The sequence below is a fragment of the Cyclopterus lumpus genome, chromosome 18 (genome assembly GCF_009769545.1).
Source record: "Cyclopterus lumpus isolate fCycLum1 chromosome 18, fCycLum1.pri, whole genome shotgun sequence".
Classification (NCBI taxonomy): domain Eukaryota; kingdom Metazoa; phylum Chordata; class Actinopteri; order Perciformes; family Cyclopteridae; genus Cyclopterus; species Cyclopterus lumpus.
The window spans coordinates 9,628,935-9,649,487 of record NC_046983.1 but is presented as its reverse complement, the minus strand read 5'-3'; the positions used below and the strand labels follow the sequence as shown (position 1 = coordinate 9,649,487).

Sequence of the window (20,553 nt, the reverse complement as noted above, 5' to 3'; positions counted from 1 at the left end):
TGAGTTATTAGCAGCTAAAAGTGATTGACAGGTTGCCCTGGGAAGCCCAGTTACCAGCTATTACTTCTCTCAAACTAATTACGTGTAATGATGACAGACTCTGTGATATTGTTTTGACGGACTCCAAAATAACAGTTTCAAGTTTTCATAATTGAAGGGAGTGTTTAGTACAAACATATTGAATTAAGGACAGAAGAAGGGACACTATATAATATACTTGCCAAGCAGAGGGCCAGTTGAGTTGTATTTATTCTGCCATATGCAGCAGTGGTCATTGCAGTCATACCTGGCAGAGACCTGCACTACTGAGTGCACCTTTCTAATATTTATATAATTTGTGTTGGTACTTGTTTGATTAACATCAAAAGTTAACTGACGGTTAGCGATAGTGAGCTGCTTTGCTACAGTTTTGCTACATTTGTATGGTTGCAGAAAGCTGTTTTTTTAAATAAGTTTCTATTGAACATTGTTGCACTGGTTTTTATCTTGTTTCCAACGTTTTTTGGAGCTATTTTATTGTTATCCAAAACTAGAGGTATCAATTTAAAGGATCTTTTACACCATATTATGCACATAATATGTCTCTTTCTCGAACGTTTTATCAGTTCAGATTATTGTTTTACAATGAACTAAAGCAGCACGATCCGGGGTCATGCTGGTGATTAAATTGTACAGCAATTAAATAACCAGCATGATCATGCAAATGTTAAGCAAAAAAGATCTGCAAAAAAACCCAAGTGCTCTCTTGTAAAATGAGAACCTGAATATGACATCCAAAGGGAAAAAGTGTTGAGGTGTATTACCTGTAATTAAACAAATGACATATCTCCTTGACCCTACTTTCTCACAGTATACAGTGTGACGTCCTGTCGTGGTGAGGCTGTGGTGAGGCGTGTGATAGAGTAGAGTTAGAAGGAGAGAACAGACAGATTGAATGAAGGAGCACAGGGACCATTATGCTCTTCAGAGGGCTATCGCTGCCCCCTTGTAACGGATGTCAAAGGCATTCACTGCCGTCCTCCGCTCTCATGCTCTATGAAGATTATCTGTGTACTCTTTCGATCATCCTAGGGGCTAAAATAATGCACTTCGCTGTCTCTGGTCCCCAAACACCAGGCAAGCATCAGCACTTATATTTTCTCAAAACTTTTCTTTTCTTTTTTTTTTTTTGTATCGCTACATTCTCTCTCGCATTCATCCTTTCTTGGAGCTTCATATGGAACTAATGATATCGTGATCGCCTAATGGCCAAAAGTGGCAAAAATAACTTCTCACTTCAATTATTCTCTTTGCTCCTATTTGTAGATTAAAATGATGATCAGGAAAACACTCTTCACAGTGTATGGTTTTTGTTCTCTGGAGAACTGTGTTCATTGTGTTTTATAACACCGCGTCTGCAATGCAAATCACAATCATATCCCCTCTTGTTACTTGTTATCTGTTCTTTAGATGTGGAATTTAAAAAGAGGCCTTGAGCTGGGCTTTTCCACCCCCCCTCCCCCACACACAGTACACCATCTTTTACAGAATACCAACACAACTAGCACGCACACATTGCTGACCGATGGGTTGAGTTTATTCTTAGAGATGTTGTTTACCCTTCATGCTTGACGTGATTTCAGAGTTGAGGTGGTACCAAGCTGTCCTTCTCTTGCACATTACATGTTTCAAAAGATAAGGCTTAAAAGCCGTGCTAGCCAAAGCAGCAGATACTCAATTATTGTGCATGCGCATACTAGGCCTCTTTGTAAAGACCCAGGCCAGTTTACCCATGTACAATTTAATAATCACCATCTTCTTCCGGAGAAATATAAAGTAAGGCATAAAATGATGGTGAGAGAAAATAGTGAATAGTACTCTACAAGAATCAGTACTGAGGAGGTGTTGAACATTCTCTGTTCATTGTCTAAAATATGCAATCTCATAGCTAATCGACAGATGTAATGGCATGATCAAATGCAGTTGGCTTTTATAATAGTACAAATTGGCATTGCCAATAAAGAAATATGTTTCAGGAAAATCTATGCTGCAGTCTATGTTACATTTGACCAATGATCTGTAATAGATTATTGAGCTGCCGTGAGCGTCCGCTGCCCATTAGAGCACTTATTTGGCCGTTTGGTAGTGAGGGAGCCTCAACTTTCCCATGGCGGTAAATAAAACATCCATGAAGTAGCAGTAAATAATGTAAACACACAGAGGAGAGATGGAAGCTGTACAGAAAGAGGAAATGGAGCATTAAAAGGTGGCACTTTGTCAGGACTACCCTTGGGCTAAAAAGTCCATCCCCACCTGACCCATCTTGCACACATACTCTATTCCTAAAAGTCTCCACAGAACATCAGTTGAAGTGCTCTGCAACCCTGTTAGTGTAGCCATTAAATATTAACAATAAACAATTAATATTCTTTAATGATTTTGAGCATTTAAAAGTCCTCCTCGCATAAGTGTTTGTAGTTGAGCTCATGCTCTCAAATCCAACTTTCTCTCCACTGCGAGTTAAAATATATTTTCAATATTGAGATCTGAAATATAGTCGACAAACATTTGAAAACGTATTTTGAGTTAATTATTTAATAGATAACAAAAATCTGTTTGTTAATTAGTGCAGGGAATATCAGTTTTATTTATATATTGCCAATGTTACTCAACCATACATATTTTATATATACATACATTTAAAAAATTTTTTTTTATAAATATATATTTTTCAAGACAATACAAAACAATACAATACAAAGCATATAACATGATATACAAAAACATTTTTCATAAAAAAGTTGTTTAACTTAAAAAAAGCTACCACTATTCTTTATGATACCCTGAGATTCATCAATGAATATAAATGTTTCTAATTTTAAGTCTTTTTTAAAATGATTTACTGCTCAAGCTGTATAATAAGAGAATGCAGTTTCCTCCAGATCTTCATAAAAAATGACCACTCGGAAGAACTTAGCTGTTAACTATGTGTTCAGGTATGAAAAATAAATTCAAATGTATCTTTTGATATATTACACATGTATATTATTCTCGATACGTTTCAAAGTGTTGGTCTTACAAGTTATTAGATCCAACTACCCTTTTCTATATTTATACAACAACATTTTACCAATCAATAAAGTTTTTTCTCTAAACAGTTTTCTTAGAAAATGCGCTTGAAAATGCATGTTATATACAGTATAGCAGGATATATGCCTGGACTGAACTTAGAATACGATGCATGATATTAACAAACCTAATCATGGGTGAAACCTTAACTTTACTGGAACACATTTAAAATGGGGGCCGTAAATTGGTAACTCCCACTTGTATAATTACACTTAAAGGCAACTATAAGTCCTGTAATAATTAATGGGAAGTCATAGCAGGCCAATGAAGGAACTGTAGTCAAAGGAGAGACTCTCAGTTGTAGATTTTTTTTTATAAAGGTCATACTTGATGTAGCAGTGTAAAAATGCCATCGCAGATCTATTTGTTTATTATCTGTGTAATCTGTGTTCAGTGGGTAGTAAAGCCTACAATAAATATTTTTACAGCAATATTTGGCTGTTGCCCATGAAGCTTTGTCTTTTATTTTGCTCTAGTCACTAAAAAAAGACAGAGAATGTGTAGCACAGTGGCGGTTGATAATTAGACTATATTTTAGGTTTGACCTAATATTTTTTGTTATGCAGTAAATTAAGTAAAACAACCATCAGTTTTTTTAAACAAGATTTTTCTACTCTAGATCCAAAATTTGCAAGCTCCATGTGAGACATTGCCCCGTTCTGAGATTTGCTGAGTGTAGGTGATAATAATTCTTAGAACAGGTGCTGCACCATAAGCCCCAAGGCCTGGGGAAGTGAATGATTAGTGGCACTCCCCCAAGATGCATTGCTCCTCTGTATTAAAACCAAACTCTGCCTTTTATTCCCTTCAGGGTTTATTAAGTGGGCCAGTTTCCATAGCGACGCTTTGGCAGGATATTGCCAGGATTAGGCGTAATGGGTCTCCTGACGCAGTTCACTCTGCTCCTGTGGAAGAACTTCACTCTCCGGAAGAGACAAAAGGTACACTTCTGCTCACCAACCCCCTTCGCAAATCAACGTATATCTGATCAAATTGGTCAGCAATGGAGGGAAAATGAGAATACAGTCCCAGGACTGTGTCATCAAGGGCAACTAAGTTATTCATGAAAGGGGACGGTAATAGGAGGGATTTACTACCAAAATTGTCCCCTATAGAAGAAAGCTGCCTTTAACTCTCCCACTAGAGAACAAGAACAATCTTACCTTAATGCCCACCAATTTAGAGTGTCACCTTCAATTTTTGGAGATGTATCTCTTGTGCACGTTATGTCACATTGCCTGTGTTTTAGTTCTAACTGAGCCAGTCTCTGGCCTAATGGAACGAGATATGGAGTGACGATTGTTCAATGCTTCGTTTGAAGGGCAAATACTCTTTCTGGCTCTTCTCACAACTACTCACTGCCCATCCTTAGCATTGCTATTCAAAGTTGGAGTGAAAATTGGAATAGTCCAACGGACATTTCCCCTTCTGTCATTTTACAGCTGAGTCATTGTCCTTTTGCCCTGGCTAGTTCCCTTAACCAGAGTCATTACTCCCTTATTCAAATAAGCCTACACATGATCACCCAGTGATATATGGCGTATTTTATTGCTTCGGATGTCCCTCACAATGGCCAAGAGGCCACTTGCTGGGGGAAGATAACAGTTACACAATGTGTCACAACTGCAATTCAAGGGTCAAAGCAAGTTGTCATGAAATCGAGTTAGTCTTTCGTGTCATTTTGAGGCAGATAGAGCGGTTCCAAAAAGCTGCGGTATGCTCTTTGATTTGCATTGTTGCAGTGATGATAGGAGTTGCATCCACCCACTTGTGTTGCTAGGGGTTCGAGCGCAGCAGTGTGCTTGTTGCCAGAGTAGAACAAAAGACATCTTCACAAAAAGATATCTGCTTTCATCAAAGTTCATACTTTCTTGGAATAACTCAAGGCAAAGTCATTTTCAATGTTCTAACTTTGAATATGTGAAACATTCCCCTTGTTAATTGTATTAACCAACAGAAAGAACTGTGTGGTTCCCTTTTATATAAGGGAGAAATATGCACTGGCTTTTCTCCTAGAATATGTCAGGGGACAGTGGTGGTTTTGTGCATGGAACGTGGGATATTTGGCCAATGTCAACATGACATATTGGCATTAGACAAAACCAGTGGGAGTTAGCAAGGACAATGGTGCTGCTGGAGGGCTTGTGGAGGTTAATGACCAATTATATGAATGCCTCACCAAGCATTTTAAGAGTTTATAACAGGCATGAAACTGATTTTATGGTCCAGTATTTCACATAATTTCATAGGAGATTATCTATTCACAAAGACACTGGTGTCCGATGGCAAATGCCTGGGGTGCCAGACATTGAGAAAGTCCCCATGATCTCTATGTTCCCTCTCCATGTCTTTTCTTTGAAATACATTATGATAATTCCCCCTCTCAGCAGAACTACATCCTCTCTGACACACAGACTGGAGGGAATTAAAGGACAGAATTTTGAAATGTGTGCATTTCGTTTACCTGCGGTTTTCTTTTCTGTAAATCATTGACAAAATGACATACCGAATCCACTATATGCCTATGTAACAGATGTGTAAAGGGCAGGGAAGAAGTCCACTCAGATGGTCTCTTTTGTGGTGTTTATTTGCTGCAGAAGACAATGAAACATCAGATTGTCCTCTTTTCTCTGAGCATCATCAAATCGTTATTCCCGAAGACAGGACTTCATTAAATGTAAATATAAATTATCAAAAACATGACTCATGACATACAAAGGGACCCCTAGTGGACAAAATAAATAACTGCATGAGTTAGAGTGACTCAGCAGACTCAGCGAAAATTATAACATTAAACAAAGGAAAAAAAACATACCTGCAGAAGACAATGAAACATCAAATTGTCCTCTTTTCCTAAACAAACAAAACAGAAATTATACGAGGAAAACATACAACAGGGCGGCCGGAAGTAGCAAACACAAAGGGCGCCAAAGAGGCAAAATGGAACAGCCTCAAAACATACACTTCAAACAACTGAATGACACACAACAGGTGGACACCGTGATCGTATCATCGACCATTACCGTATGCAACATAAACGGTAATTTTCCTAAAGAATGTAACGATACAATGCAACATCACTTTCCCCCACAACTTACTCTGAGCAACATGAGGGAAAGACAGGGCTACGGAAACTCATGAGGCACAAAAGGGGCAAAACTCAGTTTCCACAGGAAACAGATTTTAGAAATAACGCTAAATAAAAAGAACTCATTAAAATAAAATTCACACACACTCAACAGGATTGTTGAATAATACACAAAAATAAAATATAATACATTGAAAATAAGAAATAACAAAGTGTATTTCGAACTCTGTTACACCTATACAAAACTGAATACAAATGTCAAACCCCACCCCTCATCCTTATTCCTCTGCAAGAACCTCACTTTATTACGTGACATTACATGTAGTATGCATTTTTGTATTTCCTCACCTCTGCCTTCCCTCCAGTTTAATTATGAAGACAACAATGTCAACATAGATGTCTCCTGTATTATTTGTGCTATAGCGTGTCATCAGATACAATGTCTGAACACGTTACCATAGCAGGAGCAAAGTTGTTGGCTGACTAGAGCTTGCCAGTTGATTCCTCTGAGCAAGTCACTCCGCCAAAGACGCTGAAAAAGATGAGAGTGCAGGCAGACTAGGTCAGGTCAGCTGAGCGAGAGGGCGCTCGGTGGTTGAGGGCTGGAGGGACTTTGATGTTGAGCGATGGTGTGTTTGGGGATGTGTAAAAGCCTTGATGGCAAAGGGTGTTGGGTTGAAGACTCAAGGAAGGATGAGCTGCAGCATTGTCATATCTCACTGGAAGTCATCTGCTGTTTAAATGTACAAATGTTACTTGGCCCTCAGCTGTCAGAGCTCTGCATTACCTTGACTCATGTATGAAGGAACTGAATTACGTTGGTGTTTCCACAGTAACAGCCATGGTAAAAATGAGCGTGTGTGTGTGTGCGTGCGCCTCATAACTCTAAGGTCCTGGTACTTTGCCTCTAGAATACCCCTCAAGGCCAACTGAGTAGAACAAAATGAGAAACAACCCAGTGAAGAAGTAAAGCCCTGAGGTCATCCATTTGTGCTTTGTTGGTTTCTCTCTTCCCCCATCCCCTGAGATTGAAATAAAATGTCTGGCATGTCACATGGGCCGCTACCTGCTGGCAGATATTGAAGTGGTTGTATTAAAGCAGGAAGTCGTTGGTATTCTTCATCCAGAAGAGGATTAAATGTGTGGATGAGATGATAGGGATTGTGTGATAGCTTCGTCTTGTGGAGTCACACGCTGAGGTTTCTCTCTCAATCCATCAAGTGCTTAGAGTAAAAGCAAAACTAAAAGCATAACATATGGACTATATCATGAGCAGCTACGTTGTAAACACACTCACATTGATACACACAGCCTCATGAGTTCATTTTTGTCAATCATCAACAGTGTCTCAACGGCGGAGACTCAACTAAGTCATTTCCTTTTAATTAATAGTCCACTCACTTTAGCTTTTAGATTTTCTTTGACTTCATGAGTGATGTCGCATTTCACTAATGAAAATACAATGCAAATGCTGTGAGCCAAAACATGTTCCAAAGATGTATTTCATAAACATTATGAAAATGAGACAATGTTCTCCTTTGTGCAGGTGCGGCTGGTCGTTGAAGTTATATGGCCTCTGTTTCTCTTCGTCATACTGGTGTGGGTGCGGTCCACCAATAAGCCTCTTCATAAAGGCCAATGTAAGAAGAAGCCACATTTTAATGTTTAACTCTTTTGCACAAGTCATATAAAGATGCAGAACCACTCCTCAGTTCTTAACTTGTATTTCCATAATAACTCAGATCGCAATGCTAATGTATCAAAATGTTGAGGAAAATATAATGATGTAGACACAACATAAAATATACTAACCTCTGTTGTGACATCACTGAATCTATATATCCAAACAACAATTTGTTAACAATTCAGCTGTAAGTAACCATCTATATTCCTGTAGGCCACTACCCAAATAAAGCCATGCCGTCGGCTGGCGTGCTTCCCTGGCTTCAAGGTATGATGTGTAACATCAACAATCCCTGTTTGAACTCTCCAACGCCGGGGGAGACGCCAGGCCAAGTCAACAACTTCAACAGCTCCATGTACGTACTCTAATGTGCCCTTTTCTCTCTCGTCTTCTCAGATAGCGTACATTTGGTTTGGACTAAAAGTTTTGGTAATGCTTTCAGATTCTATCTAAGATGTGACATTTATAGACACTTTGTGATCTTTTTTGTCTTTCCGCTAAACTAGAATTGCCGGGATGTTGATAGAGCTGCAAACCCTCCTCGTGAACAGATCTATTCTCAGCAATGCACAGTTGCTGGCAGATGACCTCGACCAGTGGGAGTCAATCCTGTCACAGGCTAACCCTGGTGATGGTAAGAGCATTTCTTGATCCACTGACCTTAAAACACTCAAAATGACCTAGTTTTAAGGTTCAAACAGGATCTACATCGAGATTGATGTTTCTTGATATACTAGTTATATTGCTGCTGAAGGTTCCAAAAGTAAAAGGTATAGAAAAAATGGCTCAGCAACAATCACTCTGCTATGTCTTTGTTAAGTACTCTCCATCAAGGAAAGTATCCCCTTCATGTGGATGACAAGTTGGAGGATTTGTTATTTCCCTTTATCCCTCAAAAACAATAGCGCATGATTATTTATGATGCAATTTGCTGTGCAGACTGACAGATCGTTTGTCTTGATAAGTTGCTGCTTTGCATTAGGCTCATTTACCCTGATGATATTCAGATTTTCATACGGCACCTAATTTGCAAAGAGACAAGAGGGTGGGGGGGCGGTCTGCTGTTCAACAAACGGCTTGAGGGCTATTTGCATTTTGGGGTCACTGGCTTGTAATATACAAGATTAAATCCATCAAAGATCTAAACCCGGGCATAATTAATGGCATTCACTGTCGGAAGGCAAGAGCACTAAAGGTCAAGAACAAAAATGGGGAATGATGTAGTATCAAAAGACTAGAATGGCAAAGGTCATTGTGTTGTCCCTTTTTTTGTTTTTACCATAGATTGATTAAAAGACTCAGGTGGTCATTTCAATCAGAAAGGCAACAGTGTTCTGGAAGAGCCCAGAGCATGTTTTTTCCCCATAATCTAACCCTGGCCATCCCCCCCGATGCTCGCACAGTCATGAGGGGCATATTAATGTGTGTTTAGTTGGTTGCGTCAAACAGCATACTCAAGACTAAACTGAATGATTTGTTTTTTTGTACAAAACATTTATCTTAATTGAACCTTGAATAACCCAATAAAAGTCACTTCCTCCCCTCATCTTGGCAATTCAATGAGCTGCATGCATTACAATTGCAAAAGGATTTAATCTAATTAAATGACGTCGCCCCTTCATCATCTCAACAGCACATGCAGGAGTCCGAGAGAGAAGAAAACACATGTTGAATAGATGCAGTTTGTGCAGTGTGGGAAGATACTTTAGTGGGATCCCTGCTAGGCTCAAGGCATTGTGAGGGAGGTAACAATGAACAGTTAATTGTTTTTTAAGCTAATTTATTTAAAACCTGACTATACGTCGGCAACTATTCAGAAGAAAATGTCTGGTGAACAATCGGGTACACGTTAAGCAACAAAGTGTCCTCTCACACACTCATTCAACTCAAGTGCTCAACCCCACTTGCACCAATGAATAATTTAATTGCAACATCCATCTAGAAATCATCCTTTGAACTCATATTCATGTAAAACCACTACAAGCAACATGTTCAACAAAACCAAGTCAGAAAGTTTAGAATTAAAGGATTTCCTTTTTGTTTAAGGTCTTATTTGGCCATTGTTATCATTATATCATTTAGGACTTTTGGACTTTTGCTTCAACCTTTTCCTTTCAACAACAGCATACATTCTCCAGTTTATTTGTTAGACCAGGCTTCCATTGCACTGGAAGGGCTGCTCTCCTATTAGTCACAAGGCAGGCACTCCTCCATGGTTGGCATAGGTGTGCATGAGGGCAAATGACACAAGCCTCACACATGTTTCTGCATGCATCCATATTTGTGAACAGTGGTGTGATAAATAAAATGCACGAGGAAAGCCAAGCAAGGGAGGTAGAGGCAGAAAGACTGCAGGCTTGGCTGCAAAATATCTGCAGTGCAGATGGCGAGTAAGGAGGATTTACGACTTAAACTATGAAAATAAGATTTGGGTTAAAAGAAAGCACACATATTTGCCTTTAAGTTTTCCATTGCTTACCAGTTGTCAGCACCACACATGTAAACATTAACTGCACTGTGGTCCACTCTATTTTCAATTGTTGTGTATTAAATGCTTTTCTGCAAAAGTAATGATTTTCCATCTTTATCTTGAAGCTCAACCACTGATCCTAAGGAGTATTCTCAGAGACAATGAAACGTTCTCGACTCATCTGAAAGAGAATTTATCGCTGCCATCAACGGTGGTCCAAAGCCTCATGAATGCTGAGATTAAACTCAATCCAGTGAGTATCATTTTGCTACACTGCTTGCATGATAAAACAGAAAACAGTCTCCAATAGGAATCCCTGCTGCTTTGAAACCGCCTTTTGTAAATAGAAGAATTTAAGTGTCAACCAAAATATTCAAAAGACAAGAGTGTTGTTCTGGAGCATTTTAAATGTAAAATATCATGGCCAAGACCTGCTTTTGGGACTCTTTGCCTTGACAATCCTAATCAAAGCAAACTCTAGCATTTGCTTGAAAAATAAAGTTGTTTGAAGCTGGCTACAGTAGGTAACTTGGAATGAAATGAACTCGCAATAACAATGTCTTGTCTCTAAATGCTCCCCAATTGATACCATGATATGTATCATGTATCAGTTGAGCTGCAAGAAGGTAATTTTGCTTCACTGACAGTGACAAGGATGCATAAATACAGTGCGTCGTGATTAAAAGATGGTTGCATTGGGCTCTGTTGCAATTGTGCCCAGAAAATAAAAGTCCATAGTGTAGTTCATAAGCCATTGTCTTCTGTCCATGTATTCTGTCTTTCTTGGTGTCATTGTGTACTGTCTAGTATGATAGAAAATATATGTGTGTACATGCATCTGTGTGTGTGAGGTGGTCATTTTTGTGTCTGCCACATTTTTACTTTGGTTTCAAGTGACTTTGTGGATGTTTGTGCACACACGGTATATCAGTCCTTACTCAAGGATGAGCAAAGACAAATCAAAACATTCATTTATATCGGATTTTGAAGTGTGATTTAGTTTACTGTCTGCCTGCACAAGGTCGGAAAAACATTGATTCCTGTCTTGTGTCACACATGTATACACACAATAATTATAATATGCTAAGATGCAAATTTCTCTTGCTAGTCAACTTTGATCAAAGTTAGCATATATTTTTCAGATGGTGGGCATCCCAAGGCCAGGCAACCTGAAGAGCATCCTGTGTGAAGGGACAGACCTGGACGAGTATATCCAATTTAGCAGCCGAGCTGAAAAAGAGGCTTTTCAAAATGTCAGCTGCTCCCGCGATCCACAGCAACTGAATAATGCTCAGCAAGTACTCCTGCAAAACCTGGATGCGAGGAAAGTGCTTTCTGAGGTGAGCTAACGAACTTACCGCAAAGAAACCTCACTACTGATCTGATTTGATGTTGATGAGACTTGCGTGTTTTGCATAGTAATCCGGACACAATTTATCTCATTTTGAAAAAGGGTTGAGAGTGAATACATTTGGGAGCTGTCTTTATAATAATTACCTCCAAAAGCAGCCAAGAATGACATTTGAGAGTTGGTAATCGTAAGCTAGCAGGCTAGGCTAATCAGCTTCCACAAAGAAAGTGGAAGTCTTGACTTTCTAACATTTGGACTGGACATTTTCTTTTTGGTCATATTGCATCAATATTTCATTGGCAGTTTTGGCCAGAGTAATGTTTTTACTCTGTTGAGCCTTCTTGTGCCATTGGGGGTTATGATCGGTATTCACCCTAAATTGAGAGATAAATAAGAAAAAGTAAACATTGCTGCACATGGTAATTTTCAGGATGAATATTCTATCAATTAGGTACAAAAGATGTAACTCCACAGCGTAATACTGTTTACAAGTATATGGAGATCATTCTCTGTTCTAACAATAATTATCGCATGGCTGGCAGATTTCAAAGGCAATGCATTTCTGTGACAGCCAATTGAGTCACCAATTTAAAATGCTATGCTTGTCTTGCTTTGTGACTTGGAGAGATGAAGAAATAGCTTTCACATTTAAAACGTGCTAGTGCATCCTCTTTAATGCAAAAACCTACAGGCAACATGTTATTACTGCACCATTATGTTATTGTATTTTTGTTTATTTTATCTTGAATGAGAAATGATTTTATGTCCCATAGGTTCTAAGCATTTAAAATGTTCATGTTCATGTGCACCCATGTGTCTTCCAGTCATTTTACTAGAATGCATGCAATTAGGTGGGAATTATTTATTAGAACCATTGTGGTGTTGAATTCTTCTACATCTCTGAGTTCCCTTTGGGGTGATGAAAGCCTGCGCTTTTCTTTGAGCTTATCTGTTAAAGAAAATATATGGGACAGCAAATCCAATAAATAAGTGATAAGGAAGGAAGTTCGTAGGAGAGAGCATTTGAACAATTTAAGCCCACAGGCATTTTCAGATGCAGGAAAAAGAAAGCCCAGACAAGATATGGCGGACAGACTCTTCAGCGTCCCAAGCAAATGGATGGAAAAGAACATCAAGCCTTCACACTTAAAGCTTGACGTTGCTGAGTGATTGTGATAGCAACAACAACAACAACATAAAGAACAGGACAAGGGAAGAATTCGGGGTCTATCACTGATGTAGGGAGTGGCATAGGGTGATTTAGACAGTGGTTCCACAACTTTGTTGTTTTTCTGGAAATCACTTCCAACCACAATGCACAGAGCAGAGGGTAACCAAAAAACATTTGAATGTATGTGGCTCACAGGTCATTCAAATGTCAAAGTGTGTGTTTTTTAGTCTGTCTTTGATGCATATTCTCCTTTGCAGTTTATCAACTCAACACATTGTAACATTGTGTTCCATTCAACATATGTATGGTTCTATCATTCTTGTTGATTGTTCAGTAAGAATTTGCCAGGTATGTTGAATTATATTTCAGTAATCCACATACCTGGTTGTCAAAAGAAACCATTGATCTCTTCAACTGTTACAAATTGCTTTAAAATTTGAGTTCAACAAATGAGCTTGAGAAATCTCTTATATGTCCTAATGGGACATTGCTCAAAGTTTTCATCGATTTGTGATTTTCTGTTGTTTAACTCAGCATTGTCTGAGACTCACTACTGAACTTATTTTTACTAGGTTTCCTTCTCAACGTCTGCTCTTCACACAACAAAAGTTATCCTTAATGAATTTCCTTGAGACTCAATCAATAGCCAGGCTGTTGTCCAAAATGGGCTTGAATGGGCTTCTATTTGTGAACATTTTTTTGTTGTTGTAAAAGCAGTGATACCCTTCTTTGACCCTCTCTCAGCCTCCTGATGAGACCTGTCTTTCTAGACCTATATATTGCATACGTTTCTAGGCTTGGTAATTTTATTAGCTGAAAGACAATGCAGGCCTCCTACTGCAGCCTTTACTTGACACTTGATGCATGAAAATGACAAAGGTTAAAAGGGCATGCCATTTAGTTCTAGTAATTGGACTCATGTTGTGTACCTTCAGAATGTCACTGTAACACACAGTAACACTTGTCATTGTAATGTCGTTTGTATTAACCATGATGATGATGTTAGGATACAATGGTCAGGTTGAGATGCACAGATGAGTGTGTGTGTATTACCATCATATAGTATCTTCAGTGGAAAGGCTGAAATGGAGCTTGTAATTTTTGCTACGGTGTGGACACCAGTTGATCTCATAAAATCTATACACATAAATTATTGTAAATATATGTTAACTGTAGCTAATGGCTATGCATGATATATTGTATTTTTTTCTGAAAATGAAAAGATTTTTGGCCATTCATTTGGTAGATCATTTGTTGTTCTGAACACTAACTGGCCATGCCCTACTTTAGGTACCTTCATCTTTGGATCCCAATGTAACAGACACAGTCACACTGGTGGGGAAAACCATTCAACATGCATTACCAGTGATTGAAGAGGTTAGTGTTGCAACTGTGTCAAGCACACCTTTCTGGAATACGTACTCTATTTATATATATATATTTACTTTCTGATGACATGGCTATTTTTCAGTATTTTAAGAATTCACGAGTATTACATTCTGGTCTTCAGATGGACAGATTGCAGAACTCCATGATCTTTAAGGCTGCTGGTTCTTTGGATTTCCAAAAGAACATGATTGGCAGTATCAATATGCTCCTTTGTGGAAAGCAGCCAGACATCAGTTTACGCTCAACTAGACAGATGGATAACGAGACGTCTGTCTTTATTACAAGCAACAGTTCCGGTAAGTGCAGCAGCAAACTCCTCCGTCTTCATCTTCTATCTACATTTATGTATTGCATGACTCATGACTACATCAAGGTTCTTAGGCAGTTTGAGGGGTTATATGTGTTGTTTATGGACAAAGACTAAAAGTATTTTTTATTAGATCATGTACTCGGCACAGACAGTGTGAACCCAAGTGTTCCTTGTCGAAACAACGGTTCCTATTTACATGAATAAGAGACGCATGGTGCATTCAACTGTACCGGGTGCACAGGACGTGTCTACGTGAGAAGCACACGGACGAACATGCACCTGTGGCAAAGTTGGCACCTGTGCCAGATCCGGGAATTGGGTTTGATTAGGAATACATTATTGGCGGCTGTGTCAGGGGCTGGCATCAATCTTAGCCAATCAAATCAGCTGCCCGCATACCATTTAATAGCTGTGCACTCACTGCCCACATTGACACGATGACGTTTTCTTAATGGAGAGGAAAGTCCAGAGCAACGGATAGCAAGTGGAAATTGATGTTGTTGTCTGGGTAGTGCAGAGTCCCAAGGCGCGAATATATAACATCCTAAATAAGAACATATGGCAACCCAAACTTCTCAAAGATGACAGATGTGTCTCTAAAATACTTTCTTGAGTTCTAAACTGGTATTTTGTTATATTCAACAAGGGTGGTTTATACCTTATTGTTAGCACATGTATATACATGTGTTTATGTTGTTTTTCCTTATTGTACATACCAATTTTCATTTAATTGGTATGTACACAATAGCTGTTTATTTGTACACTTATTCAACCATTTTGCCCTTAGTTTTAAGCTGTATTAGTTTGTTCTGTGTATGTACAATGAGAGCCAAATAACCGGCGTCAAATTCCTGGTGTTTGTTGTCATACTTGTTCAGTGAAGCTGATTCTGATTCCACCATGGACACAAATTCCCTCACTCTGTATAGATTTCTCTGAACCGTGCTCAGTGTTTGAAGAGTTTTGGGAAAAGGCAGTCTCGATGGAGTTCAGTAATGCCTTTAAAATGTCCGTTAGCCTATATTGCGGGGGCCCAGTGCATCCCCATGATGTTGTTGTCTCCCATACTGCTAATTATAGCAGTGTATAAACATGGAAACATGGTACATCCTCCACAGCTCCTGCCAGCCACAGTTGTGTGCCTGGCGCTATGAAATGTGTCAATCAGGTAGCCACATTTGAAGAATCTGTGGTACATTCACACTGCTTTGAAGATCCAGGCTCCACCCACCTTCAGTATAGTCGTGAATGAGCGTTCCCATGGCGGAAAGGATTCAATTAATGAAGGAAGACATATTCTACAAGCATTTGTGGATGACAGATAGAGTCAAGTACTGATATGAATCACGCTTAGATCCAACCCAGAACACACTTTGCTGGCATTACTGCATCAAAGTGTTTTTAAAATGCTTACATTTGCACAGTGGTTACGGACTTGATATGAAAGTAAAAAGGCGTAAGGTTACTTGTTGACCATGCTGCATGTGACACATGGTTGACTGAGGCCTTCAGCTCAGGACCTGAGGCAGAAAGGCATCCCCAAACTTCTGTTTAATGCTTCACAAATAAGTATGGGGGATCTTTTTGAAGTGTTGTTCTTCACCCAGCTGTTGTTTGGCAGACCTTCCTGAGCTATCCATGTAGATCAAATTTGAGATATTGTTGGTACATTATTACTGTGTTTCTGTATTTTCATCTTTGAAGAGCCTGTAGGATTATCACACACCTGAACATGTATAAAGAATCATGACCATGTGTCTGATTTTGATGTATGGGTGGACCTTTGAAAACAAACACACTGTTTTATCATTTGCACCTCTTTAAGTACACCTGATTCTGTTTTGAATCATTAAAGGGAGGGTCACTTTTTCCAAATGGAGATAATCATTCTTTTTTGCTTTAAGTACATGAATACTTCCTAATTAAATCCCAAGTTAATAATCTAATATAAAAATAATGGTTTCGTCAATAACACATTACACTTTAAAATGAGTTCCATGAATTTATTTTCTTAACAAAAAGGAGCGCAATGAAAATTCAACAAAGTTATATCATATAATAGAACAAACTTATAAAGATATACATTTGTTGTCATGTATAATATAAACTTGTTCCCTTACATTAAAACAATATGGAATAATTGTTTAATTCATGTTGAAGCAGTCAAAGAAATTATCACACTCTTGCCAAAAATATTATAATTTCCTACTGGTGCTGTAATTAAAAAGGAAAACAATTAAATAAGAGCAGCACATCCATTGTACGTGTTGGTGGAGACAGCTTTGAATATCAATGAATGTGTTTGTTCCATGAAATCCTTGAGAATTAGATCTTCAGTGTAACTTCTTGCAGGCTCATGCTCATTAGAGACCAAGCATTCCTGTTTCATTAAATGCCTGTTCTTTGGAGACAACTGCACAAAATTAGATTTTAATAAGACGCCCTTATTTCCTGGGAATAAAGTTACACTGCAAAGTAGAATTGCATGCTTGCGCCAGTGCAAATTAGCAAAAACATTGTATCATCCGCCGAAAATAAGCACTAACATCTCTGTTAGCATGCTAATGGCTGTTTTGGATTTGCCGTGGCATTTCATTCTGTTGGTCTATGTACAGTTAAATGAATCTGGAATATGCAGCGCGCTGGTATAATGGCCAATTACAACTCCTTTATACATGTAAAAGTACACTCAAAGGAATAGCAGAATAGCAACAATAAAAGCCAACACAGAGTTTTTTTTAATGGCACAGCAGTGTTCCTATCCCAATTAATCGTTGACGGCCATTATACAGAATTGTTGGGGTTGTATCTGTTCTTCCACAATGGTAATTTTAAGTTAGTCATTTTTAGAATTTGCTTAACATATAAACACAAATAAGAAGTGGTTCCATGGCTCTGCAATGGTAAACACTTACATGTATGCATTTGTTGAAGAAATTAGTTAAATGATGATTTGCAAATGTAGTAGGAGGTTCTTATACACATGGCTCGTTTTACTGGTTGCTTTGACTATTTGGTATTTGGTACCATACGGAAGATTTGAATGGATTGGCTAAACAAATAAAGCACTAGAGCCATCCCTGTAAAAGTCGTGATTTGACTTGATACCGTTTACAAAGTGAAACTTTAACTTTGCTCACCGTAGAGTGTATGTATTTTGTACGCACACCAAACATCAACCTTTCAAAATAAACACATCTTCTGTTGATCTGTCACAATAGTCTTTCATTTTGCATCGTCCTATTTTCACTGCTGTGATATTCCCAATTATCTCAAGACTCATGTTATCATCCTCTGAGTATTTGCAATTCGCTTTGAATGTAACTGGTAACCTTTATTTCTCGTTTTAAGCAAATCCCTTTTAGTATATATACTGGAACCGGTAAAGGAGGAATCTTTTACTTGCGTGGAGTGAAGAAAGCTCGTCTTGTACTACTGAATGTCAAAACGTCTTCCCTCTGTCTTTTATGAGAGAGTGACTTCAATGACATTTATTCAAGCTTATTTGACTTTATGTTGGAAGGCTGCAAGATAGTACTTGATTTGTACTGCTTGTAAGAAATAAGTGCTCCTGAATTGATTGCATTGGGTAGTTCACTTCAGACTGCTATGCCACATTTGGTGTATGTGTGTGTATGCCTGTCCGAGTGTGCACATGCTTGTGTGCCTTTGATTCTGCATTGCATGAAATGCCTGAAATATGAGCATTGCGAACACAGAGTAAAATCCTTTTAGGTGTGTGGGTTTTTGCGCACGTCCCGGTCTGCACACGTGATTGCATGTGTGTGTGCGCGCCGGCATTGTCGATGATACCGACTCGCCGTAGTGCTGAACTGAGCTTATCTCTAGGGTGCAACTCAAATTGATTAAATTTGCCAGGTAAGTTGAGGAGCTGACTTGAGGCTCCATGCAATTATTTGTCTGTGGCTAAACCTGGTGCAAAGAACAGATTCTCTTCTATTGCTGTTTTGTGGAGGAAAAAAAAGAAAGAGCTGTTTTCAAAAAGAACTGCACAGCTCACACCTCTGGAGAATGGCTAACCCCTCTAATCTGATACTCCCTTTAGCAGACACAATATACAATACTGATATATCTTCCCAAAGATACAAATGTTTGAGTGGTATTCAAAGTATGGTAGTATGTATTTGCCACTGCTAACGACATTCATTCTCCATCGTTGACTATAATTCTATATTCTTTGTGTCTTGGCCAGAGTATTTTGTTGAAGGTCAATTTGCATTGCTGTCCATTCTCACAATCACTCTCATAATCAGATATTATAAAACAACATATTTATAAAACAAAGTAGCATACTGTATACACAGAGGGAGGTGTGTTGCAGACATCCATATTGAACTGGATGTGCTGAAAAATGTGGGTAAATGATGAATAGATTAGTGCGCTACAGACCATAGGGATATCTCCTTTGTTGCAAGGACAATATTTTAGATCTTGTGATGAAACAGCAATTGAAGTGACTCGCGATTGGAGTGGTTCACCATATTCAGCTTTAGCGTTGTTTTTGTGTGGAATAGGGTTTACTTAATTTTCTTTCATTGGTATATTGGGTGCAAAAGTTTACCACAAGTTGGAATTGGATATGCAGTGTGCTCGACTGCACACACTAGATGTCTTCAACAAACGCTGCTGTTAAATCCACAAATAGTTATAGCTGTCTGTTTCATATGTAGGTGTATAAATAACAATCCTCAATCTATCCTCAAGCTTTTTTTTCATATGAACTCTGGCTGGCCCTGAACACACATTTCCTCTGTGGCTATGCGCCATGACTGGCTCTAGGTCAGTTTAGAAAGATCCGGACCCCGGCACAACTCACAGCTTCCTGGTACCGTGGACTTGAAGCTTGCGGAGGACTGTCATCAGTGTGTCAGGGGTCCGCTGCCGTGTCGGTAACCCACCCGACGAGTCTTGAAACACAGACCCCGTCTCGTTTACCATGCTTTGTGGTTTTGGATAATTTTTGCGGTGTCATCACAATTAATTTCTTTTCAACAAATGTGTTTGTGAATAAATTGTTAACTAGAGCACAAAGCTGTTTACAAGAGCACAAAGTTATTCACGGATCTAGCCTCTTAATTTTCTCTCTCAAAGTGCACCAGATTGATGAATTTAACTTTAAATTGCACAACATTTTCTTCAAGAAGTTCCACCCACAACAGTGTCACAAAATCCTGTTGGAAACACTCTGATATATAGTGCAATATAAACTGAGCTAGTGAAAGTGCAGCATTATTGGTCATACTTTAAGTATTGCACGAAATGACACTTTCAGGTGTTAATTAAATGGAAATGTTCCTGCCACATCCCCACTTGCCTGTCACTTATCCTACACCTATCTATGTTTGCTAGCTAGCAATCTTCTGCTAGAGGCCTAAAGAGAAGCTGTAAAAGATAACCATAATTGTGTCTCATACATATCTACATGTTTGGTTCTTCAGTCTTTAATCCTTTTGTGACCCCTCCCATAGCGGGTCCAGATCTCCACTACTATGCCCACTCATGTTCATTATATCAGTTCCTTATTAATCAGTCCTTTTGTGGTCTTATTCCATGATAATGTTATGCCCCTTTGTGTTAGCGATATTGACATAATATAACATGATGTCAATGAATTAAACTCTTTTCTTTTTTGAAGTACTAAAAATCCTACAATTTGGACTCACAAGAGACACCTCCCCGCAGAGAGCGACTGAGCAGTGTCAAACTCATTTTTCCTCTCAAGTGTTATGATGGCAAGAAGTAGCATCTGTGCAGTCTGTAGAGGGAACAGCTGGCCCGACTCAGACTAAGGGGTGGCCATTAGCTGCCTGCACACAGACCTGCCAGGAGCACCAAGTAAAGATGGCCAGGAGACAGAAAGGCTAACATTTAATTGCACTGAAAATGGCCGCTAAAATCTCTCTGATGGGGGAAATGGTCACCCTGGTGAGATGAAAAGAAGTGGAGGGTCGAGGTTGCGGT

General features: G+C 38.9%; 1 protein-coding gene across 1 annotated transcript in view; it reads left to right on the top strand.

The window, feature by feature from the left end:
* Positions 1-3,983: 3,983 nt before the first annotated feature.
* The window catches only part of LOC117747635 (phospholipid-transporting ATPase ABCA1-like), a 122,399-nt gene continuing 105,829 nt past the window's right edge, over positions 3,984-20,553 (top strand). The window contains exons 1-8 of the mRNA XM_034557023.1: positions 3,984-4,049; positions 7,743-7,836; positions 8,094-8,235; positions 8,387-8,514; positions 10,476-10,603; positions 11,493-11,690; positions 14,163-14,249; positions 14,383-14,557. Coding sequence (XP_034412914.1) covers positions 3,984-4,049; positions 7,743-7,836; positions 8,094-8,235; positions 8,387-8,514; positions 10,476-10,603; positions 11,493-11,690; positions 14,163-14,249; positions 14,383-14,557 — 1,018 coding nt within the window. The remainder of the gene's footprint in view (positions 4,050-7,742; positions 7,837-8,093; positions 8,236-8,386; positions 8,515-10,475; positions 10,604-11,492; positions 11,691-14,162; positions 14,250-14,382; positions 14,558-20,553) is intronic.